Source organism: Hyaena hyaena, unplaced genomic scaffold (genome assembly GCF_003009895.1).
Source record: "Hyaena hyaena isolate Hyena2069 unplaced genomic scaffold, ASM300989v1 scaffold_612, whole genome shotgun sequence".
Taxonomy (NCBI): Eukaryota; Metazoa; Chordata; class Mammalia; order Carnivora; family Hyaenidae; genus Hyaena; species Hyaena hyaena.
Genome location: NW_024081246.1, coordinates 921,604 through 932,796, shown reverse-complemented (window position 1 = coordinate 932,796; position 11,193 = coordinate 921,604). Strand labels below are relative to the sequence as shown.

The following is an 11,193-nucleotide window of genomic DNA, read 5'->3' as shown; positions in this document are numbered from 1 at the left end:
CCTCACCTAGCAAGACAGAACTTTCTGGAACTGGCCATCCTTGTGTGATGTCACAAGCCAACGGGGGGAGGGGCTGGGAGGTGAAGAGCTGTTCCTGGAGACCCGCAGCCCGGCCCTCCCACCAAGGCCCACCCGCCATCCTCATCCCTAGCGAACGGCCTCCTGCCGCCGGCCGGGGCCGCGTCACTCGCTCTTGTCTCTAGAAGGTTCCTGCATTCACCCTGCACACCCAGCAATGCTCCTGCAGACGACCGCCTTTGGGGGACTCAACACAGGGGAAGGCGTCTCAGCCCCAGGAGTTTTCCTGCGACTTCAAGGACCTCGCCGACCTTGATGAGAGGTGCCGCCCCTGGCAGCAGACACAGGTCCCTGCCCTGGAGCCCCGGGTCTGGGGGAAGGCGTCTCCGTGAGGCAGCGCCAGCAGGGGCCCATGGCTGCCAGCACGCACTGTCACCACCCCGGAGAGCGGGCGCGTCCTACCTCACACGTGCGGAAACGGAGGCTCCGGAGGAAGGAGATTCATCCACGGTCACCTGAGTCCCGAGCCAGCGAACGGGAGCAGGGGCTCGGAGCGTCCGGGGGTCCCAAGCACGGGGACCTCCCGGCCTGTGCCCGGGGCCCACACCCTCGGTCCGCGCTGACACGTCTGTCTACCCTTCCGGAGGGGATTCCTAAGAACACGGGCCACATCCTGTCCCTCTGTACGTAGCCGATGGTGTTCGCAGACGTGACCCTGGGACCCCGTCCTGATGATCCCGTCTCCCGGCACAGAGAGCAGCCAAGAGGGATGCACGGGGGGTGCCAAGGCCTCCCGACCCGCCCGACCGGCCCATCCGCACCCGAAGCCCGGCTCCCCAGGTCTGCTGTGCGTCCAGAGCCAAAATGCGGGCTCTGACTGCAGATTTGAGAGGCGCCGGGAGGCTGTCCCTCGACGCGCAGCAAGGCGATGACGGAGGGCAGGCCGGCGGCCACACCTGGGGAGCCGGCTTCTACGGGTCACACTGTCCAGCCACCAGCTATTTAAAATCAGAGCTAAGATGTAACCTTAGGGGCGCCTGGTGGCTCATTCGGTTGAGCATCGGACTCTTGATTTCAGCTCAGGTTATGATGTCCCGGTTCGCGAGTTCCAGCCCCGTGCAGGGCTCGGTGCTGGCAGCCTGGAGCCTGCTTGGGACCCCCTCTCTCCCTCTCTCCCTCTCCGTCCCTCCCGGACTCGCTCTGGCACATGCACGTTCTTTCTCGTTCTCAAAATAAACAAACTTTGAAAAAATATTTGAACGTGTCTAATACAAGTGAAAAGAGATTTAAAGTTTACATGTGTCTCACTAGCTGAATCCCACGCGCCCGATGGCCACACTGACTGCACGGGAAGCCTTCCCGCCACCGCGCGCTTGATTCCGGCGGGCTCTGCGGGGGTGAGTGGTGGTGCCGGGCAGCAGCCCCGAGCCAGAGCTGAGCCTGGCAGGGGCCCCGGGGTCGGCGGACCTCGGATCCTTCCCCCGGAGGCTCGAGGGCCCCCCACGAGGAGCCCCCACCAGAACCACCCCGCTCAGCTGCTCCGGCACTCCTCAGCCACAGACGCTGTGCAAGGCCACACACGTGAGCTGCTCAAGGGCAGGGTGACTTGTCACACAGGAATGGAGGGCCGGTCCTGGCAAGGGAGCCGCCCGGGGATGAAGGGGGACGGAGGTTTGGGATTAGGGTGACTGGCCCAGAGGAGGTGGCCCTCGGGGTCACCAGGGCTGGGCGCATCACGGCCTGACGGAAGGGGCCAGGACACTGTCACCAGGAGCAGCCCGCTGTACCTGAGCCCCGGGCAATGCCAGAAACTTCTGTCCTTGGGACCCACCTCGTGGGGGGCCCTCGAGCCTCTGAGGGAAGGATCCTCCCAGGCGCCGACGAGATTTCTGAGCACAGGACCCACCCCAGTGCCTGCTGGACCTTCGGGGAAACGGACAAAGGCACCGACGGAGCGCGGGCTTGCTGGTCCCCTCCCTCGCGCTCTCCCTTCCGCTGACCACCTGCCGCGCCCTTCCTCCCACCCCCCCCACCCCCCGCCATGGACCTCAGCCCTTACTTTGGGCCACATCTGGCCCCTTTCCTGCGGGCGACAGACTGAAGACGCGGCCACCGCCCCCTACATGGGTTTGCAGCTTCTCCGGTCCGGCCGCCCCTCGAATCTGGATTCACCTTCCGACTGACTTAGCCTTCGAAAGCGACGGAGCCGTGTGGTTCCCGCCCGAGGCTTAGGCCTCGGGAAACCGTGCGGGCCCACTCTTGCTTTCTGGAACGGCCGCCCTGGGGACACGCTCAGACGGGTCCCCCGGGGACGAGAGCCAGCTGCAGGGCAGGCCCGCCAGCCCGTCCCGGACCAGCCTCCCCAGCGGCCGCCGGGAGACGTGTGAGCCCAGCCGCGCCCAGAACAGCCCAGCTGCTCTCAGCCCAAACTGCCGACCCGAAGCACGGTCAGCGGGTAAAAGCATGGCTGCTGCTGTGAGGCACCCAGCTTTGCGGTGGGTCAGTGAATGGCGAAAGCTAACGGATGCAGGGGTTTGGTATTTGCTCCTCCTTGGAGAGCAGAACGGCTCCCACAAGATACACTGAAAACCGTGTCCTTTCCCAGCCTCCTTCACAGCGGTGGCTCAGACACAGCCCAGTCACCATGTTCTGTGAATGGTGCCTTGGGATTTGTGCAGTGCGCAACCTGGGCAGACACACAAAGTGGCTCCAGAACACAGATCCAAACAGACCTGCCCCTCCAGACTCTGGATAGGGAGCTACTGAGGTACCAACGCAGAGGCCACAGCCAGCTTGCGGGCAGCCACGGCCACGGCCACGGCCGGACCCAGCAGGCCCGTGTGCAGCGCCATCCATGGGCTCTGCTCCCTTCCACGCAGCCCCAAGGATGGTTCTCCGGTCTTTTTTTTTTTTTTTTTTTTTTTTAATTTCTGAGAGAGAGAGACAGTGTGAGCAGGGGAGGGTCAGAGAGAGAGGGAGTCACAGAATCGGAAGCAGCTCCAGGCTCTGAGCGGTCAGCACAGAGCCCGCCGCGGGGCTCGAACCCACGAACTGTGAGATCATGACCTGAGCCGACGTCGGACGCCTAACCGACTGAGCCCCCAGGCGCCCCGGTTCTCCCGTCTTTCCAAAAGTCCCGCGAACTCCCAAAACCCTTTCCATGAATCCCCTTTCTGCTCAAAGTAGCCAGACTCGGACTGTTTTGCTTACGGCTAAGAAACAGCTGGCCCGGTGGGTTCAGATCTCCTGGATTAAACCGGCTTGTGCCTGGTGACCAGCCTGGCCCCCACCCCCCACCCCCAGGAAGCAAGGTGCGCAGGGCCCAGCACCCCCCAGGGATGGCACCGCGTGGGCGCAAGGCGGGGGGCGCGCAGGCTGGGGGGCGGCAGGACCAGACGCGGCGCCGGGACAGGTGCTGCACAGGAGCCCCGGCCCCAGGCGTCCCGGCTCCGTGCGGGGCTGCAGGCCCCGGGAGACCAGAGGTGAACTGCGCCCCGGCCCCGGGGCTTATCTCCCCCCACTCAGAGCCACCCCTTCTTCTGACTGGGCTTTTGTCTGCCGGCTCTAGATGGCCGCCTCCGCCCTGGGGACGCCTGGCTGAGCAGCAGGAGGCACGTGGCGAACCACGTGACCGAGGGCCTTCTGAAGGGCACCCCCCCCCCCCCCCGTCTGGGGGCCTGGGAACCCAGACCCTGCTTTCCCTCCCTGCCTTTGTTGGCCGCATTGCCACCTGCCCACCCCTCCTTTCTAAGTGTGATCCCCTCCCCTCCTCTCCCCTTTCCGGTCTTTCCCCGCCTTCACTCCCCTCTCCTCTCTGCCCCTCCCCTCCTCCCGCTCCCATCCCCTCCCTCACACACACACACACACACACACACACACACACACACACACACACACACACACACGCGCGCGCACACCACCCTAAAGAACGCCTCCCTGCGTTTCTCGCCACAGACGCTAGATGGCAGTGTGGACACGCGGATCCCGGCGGCCCCAGGCTGCGCCCCGCGCCCGGGCCTCCGCCCACGCTGCGGGGGGCGTGGGGGGGCGCCGTCTGTAGAAAACACGCCGCAGCTCCTCGGTCACGCCTCGGTGCGGCACCTCATCCATCCCGGCTTGTCCTCAGCCACGCTGCCTCCCCCCTACCTTGCAAATCAGACTCTGCAGTCTGCACCACAGGCCCCTCCTTGAGAAGTGGGAGTTAAACCAGGGGCACTGGTTCTGACCTCACGCCCGTGTTGACATCCTAGCAAAAGATGGTGCCCGGGAGCTGGTGCAAAGGCGGGTGTGCCTTCCCCTGATGTCCCCTCAGGACGTGGGTGCGGGACGCGATAGCACAGAGGTGCTGCCCTCCGCCCTCCTCGCCTCCAGGTGAGGAAAGGGGGACCCTAGGGTGCCGGGACTCGCGTGGGCTGCACACGAGCCCTAAGAGCCCATGGGAAGGCAGGTGCACGCCCCTCACCCACCCTCAGGCTGACAGAGCAAGGGGTCCGTGGGGGGGTCGGAAAACAATCTCAGGAGCAGAGACAATGGCCATGAGGCCCTGCTCACTCAGGCCTCGAGACCTCCCTGCAGGGCCCTGCCCAGCCACAGCCACGGTACCCCAAGGACTGGATCTGCCCCTGGGCACGAGGGAGGGGTCCAGGCGGTGAGATGCCCCACGCTTCCGGCCCGTGGATGGCAGTGGGGGCTCCGGCAGGGTCTGCTGCGTCAGCCCCCCCCCACCTACAATTGCAGCATCGGCCAGTGCTGGCCGTGTCTGCCCCCAGGCTCCAGTCCCCGCAGCGCACGTGTCAAGGGGCAGGTAACCTGTGCATGTGCAGCAGATGGCTCCCCGAAAGGACCGAGAACTTGGGAACCCAAGCCACCTAGAGTGGGCAGGAAGGTGCCGCCCCCCCTCTGCAGGGGAACGCCACCTCCATCCTGCTGGACATAACCTTGCCTGCCCATCACTCTAGGAGGCTCTAGGCAAACATCTTCAAACAGGGTCCAGGGGCACCTGGGGGGCATCCCATTTCGGCTCAGGTCATGACCTCGCAGTTCATGGGTTCGAGCCCTGTGTCAGGCTCTCTGCTGTCAGCACAGAGCTCACTTCAGGTTCTCTGTCCCTCTCTCTCTGCCCTTCCCCCACTTACTTATGCGCTCTGTCTCTCTCTCAAAAATAAATAAACATTTAAAAATTAATTTATTCGGGGCGCCTGAGTGGCTCAGTCAGTTAAGCATCCGACTTCAGCTCAGGTCATGATCTCAAGTTCACAAGTTTGAGCCCCACGCCGGGCTCTGTGCTGCTTCAGATTCTGTGTCTCCCTCTCTCTGCGCCTGCCCCGCTCTGTCTCTTTCTGTCTCAAAAATAAATAAACATTAAAAAAGTAATAATTAATTAATTAAAACTGAAAACGTGGTCCAGAACAATGGCCAGCCAGGACCTCACCAGACACAAGCAACAGGAGGCCTGGAGGGCTCCACTCCCCCCCTCCTGCCCCACGGCCACCACCGGGTCTTCCGTAGGTGCTTATGTGCTGTCTTACTTGAAACAGGGAGACGCTTATGTTTCACCAGGGATTCTGACGCGCGGGGCGGAAAAGAGCCAGAGGTGACCGCGGCAGACGGCTCCGGAAGGCTGGCTCCGGGGGTCCTGGCCCCCCCACCCTGTGAGGTCGCCTCCCCGAGCTGGACGGGAGCTGGGGGCTCGCTTCTCTGAAGAGAATTCAGTGATGGGACGCCGCTTGCGTCCCAGACCAGGTCACAAAGGGCGCGACTGTGGGGCGCTGGCCGGTCCTCGCGGCCCTGGGGCGGCCCGCCGCCGTGTTGAGGGCTGCCCGGCAGAGGGGCCCAGGGGCGCAGGAGCGGGATCCTGCCCAAGGCACACTGGCTGTGGCTCCCGATGGAGAGGGCCTGGGAAACCCCAAGAAAAGTCCTCACCCACGGGAAGCGTGGGCCGCGTACGTCTGTTTCCACAAGACACTGGGTTTGGGGTACGTTCGGCAGTAACGCCTGCAGCGACTGGAGAGGTCGGGGCAACGCGGCCACACCCCGCGCTCCCCTGGGAGGTCGGAAGCTTTCCTTTGCCCGAAACCTGCGCTCGCGGCAGGCAGGACTGTCCCCGCTGGGGGGGGCAGTGAGGAGGAGCACAGGCCTCGTCGTTTCCAGAAGTATTGGCGGGAGTTGGGGGGGGGGGGGGTTCTTTTACACACAGAAATTAAAAGGAAGACAGTAGTTTAGGAGCCCGCTACCGTCGGTGCTTAACGATGATCATGGTTAAAGATTTATTTTATGGTCTGGACAAAGGCGAGGGCGATTCTGAGAAAGGCCCCGCAGTGAGATTCGGCTACGGTGCCCGCGACGCGGCCCCGCGGAGAGACAAGCCCGTCGGCCGCCTCCGCGCTCGCCTGCGGCTCAGGGGCCCCCCACGCCCCGGGGCCCCGCCGCGCGGCCCGCGCTACACGTGCTCCTTGTCGAACTCGCACAGGAAGTGCATGGTGACGTGGCAGGCCACGTCGTTCCAGCCGCCCGAGGCCACCATCTCCACGCAGTCCTCCTCGTCGTACGCGTTGTTGGGCTCGCCGCTGCGCCACTTGGCGAAGGTCTGCATGGGCGAGCGGTCCTGGTACACGAACGAGCCCTCCCTCTCCAGGTCGTTGATGCCGATGAAGACGCGGGCCAGGCCGGCCTGCGCGATGTAGGCGGCCAGCAGCGCGTTGGCCGCCTCGTCCTTGGGCATGGCCAGCGCGCCCCCGCGGCCCTGGCACCACAGCTGCGCGTCCGCGTGGCGCCTCTCCTCCTTCACCAGCAGGTACACCTTGCTGTCGGTCTCGCGCACGCCGGCCACAGCTGGGGGGAAGTGCCGCAGGGTGAGCGCGCGCCTTCCGTAACACACCCCGTGCGCACACTCATACACACGTGCGGGGCGCACACGCCGGCCACAGCTGGGGGGGAAGTGCCGCAGGGTGAGCGCGCGCCTTCCGTAACACACTCCGTGCGCACACTCATACACACGTGCGGGGCGCACACGCCGGCCACAGCTGGGGGGGAAGTGCCGCAGGGTGAGCGCTCGCCTTCTGTAAACACACTCCGTGCGCACACTCATACACACGTGCGGGGCGCACACGCCGGGGCCGTGCAAGCCCCTCCGTACCCCCCCCCCCGAGCTGGGGGCTGGGGCTGCGCGGGGAGAGACCCGGCAACCCGGGCAACGTACCATTTTTAATGAATTTCAGCTCCGCGGTCAGCTGGCTGACCTGGTTATCCATCTCCCCGATGGCCTTTCTCAGCTGGCTGCACTCGCACGGGATGCCTGCGGGCACGGCCGGCGTTAGCACACGGGACAGGCACGTGCCCGTAGCAGCCCCCACCCACATAAACGCCCACTCGCAGGCCGAGCAGGAGGGGCCTTGAAGGCCAATTACAGATTCCCCAGTTCATCCCCAAGGCGAGGGGAGGGGCGCAGGGACTTCGGCAGGATGGCACCAAGCCTGACTGCTTTTATTTTTTTATCTTAAAGTTTATTAAGATAGAGCACAAGGGGCGGCTCAGTCAGTTAAGGGACCGACTTCGGCTCAGGTCATGATCTCACGGTTTGTGGGTTCGAGCCCTTTGTCGGGCTCTGTGCTGACAGCTCAGAGCCTGGAGCCTGTTTCAGAGCCTGTCTCCCTCTCTCTGCCCCTTCCCTGCTCACACTGTCTCTGTCTCTCAAAAATAAATAAATGTTAAAAATTAAGAAAAAAAAAGAGCACAAGGTGGGGGTGGGGGGCGGTCAGAGAAACATGCTGTCCGTGTGGAGCCCAATATAGGACTCGACTCACATACCGAGAGACCATGATCTGAGCCAAAACCAAGTCAGAGGCATAACCGACTGAGCCACCCAGGCACCCTGAAAACCGACGACCTCTTTTAAAATTGGGCTCTGTTTTCTGGGAAGGAAGAGGGGAGGTGCAGGGGAGGTGGGTGGAGAGTGGCCTCCGGGAGCAGCTCAGACTGTGGGGCAGCAACTGTGCAGACGCAGAGAAGCCAGGACATTGAGGAAATGAGGGAGTCTGGTGGGATCCCGTCTCTCCCTCTCTCTCTGCCCCTCCCCTGCTCGTGCACACGGGCCCGCTCTCTCTCAAAATAAATAAGCATTTTCAAAAAACGGAAGCACTTCAAGACTTGATACAGAGAGGAGCCAGCTGACCAACCCACGTGTCCATCGGGGACGGCTGGGCTAATGGGTTGTGACCTGTGCACACAGTGGGCTAAGCCGTAAACAGTGAGGAAAGCCTGCGACGTTGTGACAATGTGGATGGACCTGAAGGCATTATTGCTGCGTGAAGTGAGTCAGGCAGAGAGAGACAAATCCTGCAGGACCTCGCTTACGTGTGTAGTGGGGGAGGGGAGCTGGGGGAAGGGGTGCAGACCCCCCCAAGATAAATGCCCACCACAGATACAACACACAAAGTAACACTGCTCTGTGGCCGAGACCTAGTCCTCCGAGCTCCCCCACAAGCATACGTTTGTTTGCCTGCCTTCCTCTCTCTTTCCTTTCTATTGTGTCTGCAGAAGACAGATGTTAGCTGAACCCGTTGTGGCCATTTTGTGGTATCTGTAAATCAAACCCCTGTGCTGTGCACCTTAACCTTATCAGTGAGGTATGTCAGTTATTTTTCAATAAAGTTGGGAGAAAGTGCAATTTTTAATACACTTTTACAAACCCTTGGACCGTCTATACCATACCTGGTTCTCCGTTAGGGCCAGGGGGCCCTATGTCACCAGAATCTCCTTTTTCACCTGAAAAAGGAAAGCAAGGTCAAAATCACCAAGTAGAGCTGGGACACGTCGTGCAAGTTCAAAATGATCAAGGTTAACGATGTTATTTCTTCCGTGTGTGATGTCCTAGGACTTTCCCCTTGACCCTCTTTTTGCTCTGAATACAGAGAGTTGTATTCTATAGATTATTAATTCTTTGGGCTCTCTGGATGTGACATGGGACACAGCCTATCACAAGATTTTAGAGATTACCAGATGATCCTTCTTTAAATCGACTCTGAAAACCCCGGATGCCTCATAGAACAACGTGTAGGTCTCATGTCATGAACTTTAACTGCCTGAGTCAGTAACACCTGAACCTGACTCCTGCCTGCGCCCTCATGACGGAAGGGAAGCTCGGAGAGAGCATGTCCCGTGGGCCCTGGGGTGGACTGGGGCCAGTCTCACCCAAATGGAGAGGAGAGTCCTTCCTGAGCCCTCTCGGAGGGCACCTGGGCCCCCACCTGGCCTAGCGTGAGGCCGCCTGGAGACAGGATGCGCCATTCTTCCCACCTTCCTCCTGGCTTATAAAACAAAAGGTTAGATGCCACCATGCCCGCAAAGCTTCCTGGCTACTCTAAGATGAATAAGCTTAAAAAAAAAAAAAAAAAAAAGCTTAAAAAATAAAATAAAATAATAAAATAAGATAATGAAATAAGATGATAAAAGTACAATAAAATAATAAAAGATAAAATAAAATAAGATAAAATAATAAAATACAATTACATCCATTAAAATAATTAAATAGACAACAAATGTATAAGGGCGCATGAGTATTCCCGCAGCGCTTTGGTGAAGGACAGGTGCCTCCTCCCCTGCGCGGTCTCAGTATATTCCGTCTGCGTGGGAGGGAGAGAGCCCGCCAGGCCGGTCCAAACGACCCCTGTGACTCCACCAGGACGAGGCTCAGAAACGACGGACAGGTCGGCCTGACAAGGGACTTGCTGGGCAGCCGTCCCGCGGTAAGACCCGGACATTCATCCAGAGCGCGTGTCATAGGTGAGAGGCACACCCGTCCCTACTTGCACGCCAATACCCATGGCGCCCCACACGGCACCTACCCAGCACCTAACAGGCGGGAACAGCCCAGCTCTCTGCCAACAGGCTGGCGAATAAGTAAAATGTGGTCTGGCGGTGAGTCACCTTACAAAGGAAGGGAGTGCTGGCCTGGCTACAGCACAGATGGGCCTCGAACACTACACTCAGTGATGTAAGTCACACACAGATGACAAGCCTGGTGGGATTCCATTTACATGAATTACCTAGAACACATAAAGTCACGGACACTAAGTGGAGTAGAGGTGACCACGGCTGAGGGAGGGACCAGGGAACCCTGCTTCGTGATGACAGGGTTTCTCTCCGGGGCCATGAAAATACTGTGGTGAAGGTGGTAGAACATCACAAAGCTACGTGATGCCGCTGACTTGTGTGCCTGGAAATAGCTAACGTGGCAAACTTTATGTTAGGAATATTTTCCACAATTTTCAAAGCCTTTATAAAGCACACACGTCCCTCTTTATGCCACGCATGTCTACGAGCTCTTTCAGGAGTGGGCCGTCCCGGGCAGGTGCTCCCCACAGGCTTGCCAGGAGACGCCGAGCTGGCCCAGTGTCCGCCACACTCCTGGCCGGGGACCCCTTCCTGCCAGGGAGGGGCTGGGGCAGGGGGAGGTGCATGCCCGCCCATCGGAACAAGCACCCGGGCCTCTCACGGCCCAGCCTCCGAGGCAGGTGAATGGGGCAGAAGAACCCGGCCCAGCGTGGGGCGGACCACACGGGCCCCTCCCTGCCGCCCACCCTCAGCAGCGCTGCCGAGCCCTGGGCGTCCCCCGCCGGGGCCTCACCCCTCGTGGGGTACGTGGGAGACTCCGCAGGATGGCCCACTGACAGCGCGGGGCGCGGGGGCTCCAGCACGGCGACTGGGCCGAGAGGGCGGCAGAGGGGCCGTGTGGCTCAGCGCCACAGCCGTGCCTGCCCGCCCTGCTTCCTGACCTGCTGTCCCCTGGGGGCCGTGGGGTCAGATGAGGTCTAGAAATGGACCCAGACAAGTGCGGGCATCTTGTCACTAGAGCCCTGCCTCCCTGGGCCGCGTTCGCACCCAGAGCCACCCCAGAGTTTCAGAACGTCACCAGGGTGGGGGTGGACAGACAGCGTTTCAGGGCAGCGGCCTTCCATTCCTCAAGAGGGGCTCCAGCGTCTCATTAAGTGGTTACAGAAGTGATAGTGAGCGTCCTGACGAGCACACCAACCCCACCCCACCCGTGCCCCGTGTGAGCACACCAGCCCCATCCCCCCCCGTGCCCCGTGTGAGCACACCAGCCCCATCCCCCCCTGTGCCCCGTGTGAGCACACCAGCCCCATCCCCCCCGTGCCCCGTGTGAGCACACCAGCCCCA

The 11,193-nt window shown here is 61.2% G+C and overlaps 1 protein-coding gene across 4 annotated transcripts in view; it reads right to left on the bottom strand.

Annotated features, from left to right (window-relative positions):
• Window positions 1-6,426: 6,426 nt before the first annotated feature.
• Window positions 6,427-11,193, bottom strand: part of COLEC11 (collectin subfamily member 11) — a 30,732-nt gene continuing 25,965 nt past the window's right edge. For all 4 annotated transcript variants that reach the window (XM_039257359.1, XM_039257358.1, XM_039257357.1 and 1 more), the window contains 3 exons: window positions 8,728-8,781; window positions 7,217-7,312; window positions 6,427-6,849 (listed from right to left, as the gene is read on the bottom strand). In XM_039257359.1, coding sequence (XP_039113290.1) covers window positions 6,458-6,849; window positions 7,217-7,312; window positions 8,728-8,781 — 542 coding nt within the window. In that variant the 3' untranslated portion in view covers window positions 6,427-6,457. The remainder of the gene's footprint in view (window positions 6,850-7,216; window positions 7,313-8,727; window positions 8,782-11,193) is intronic.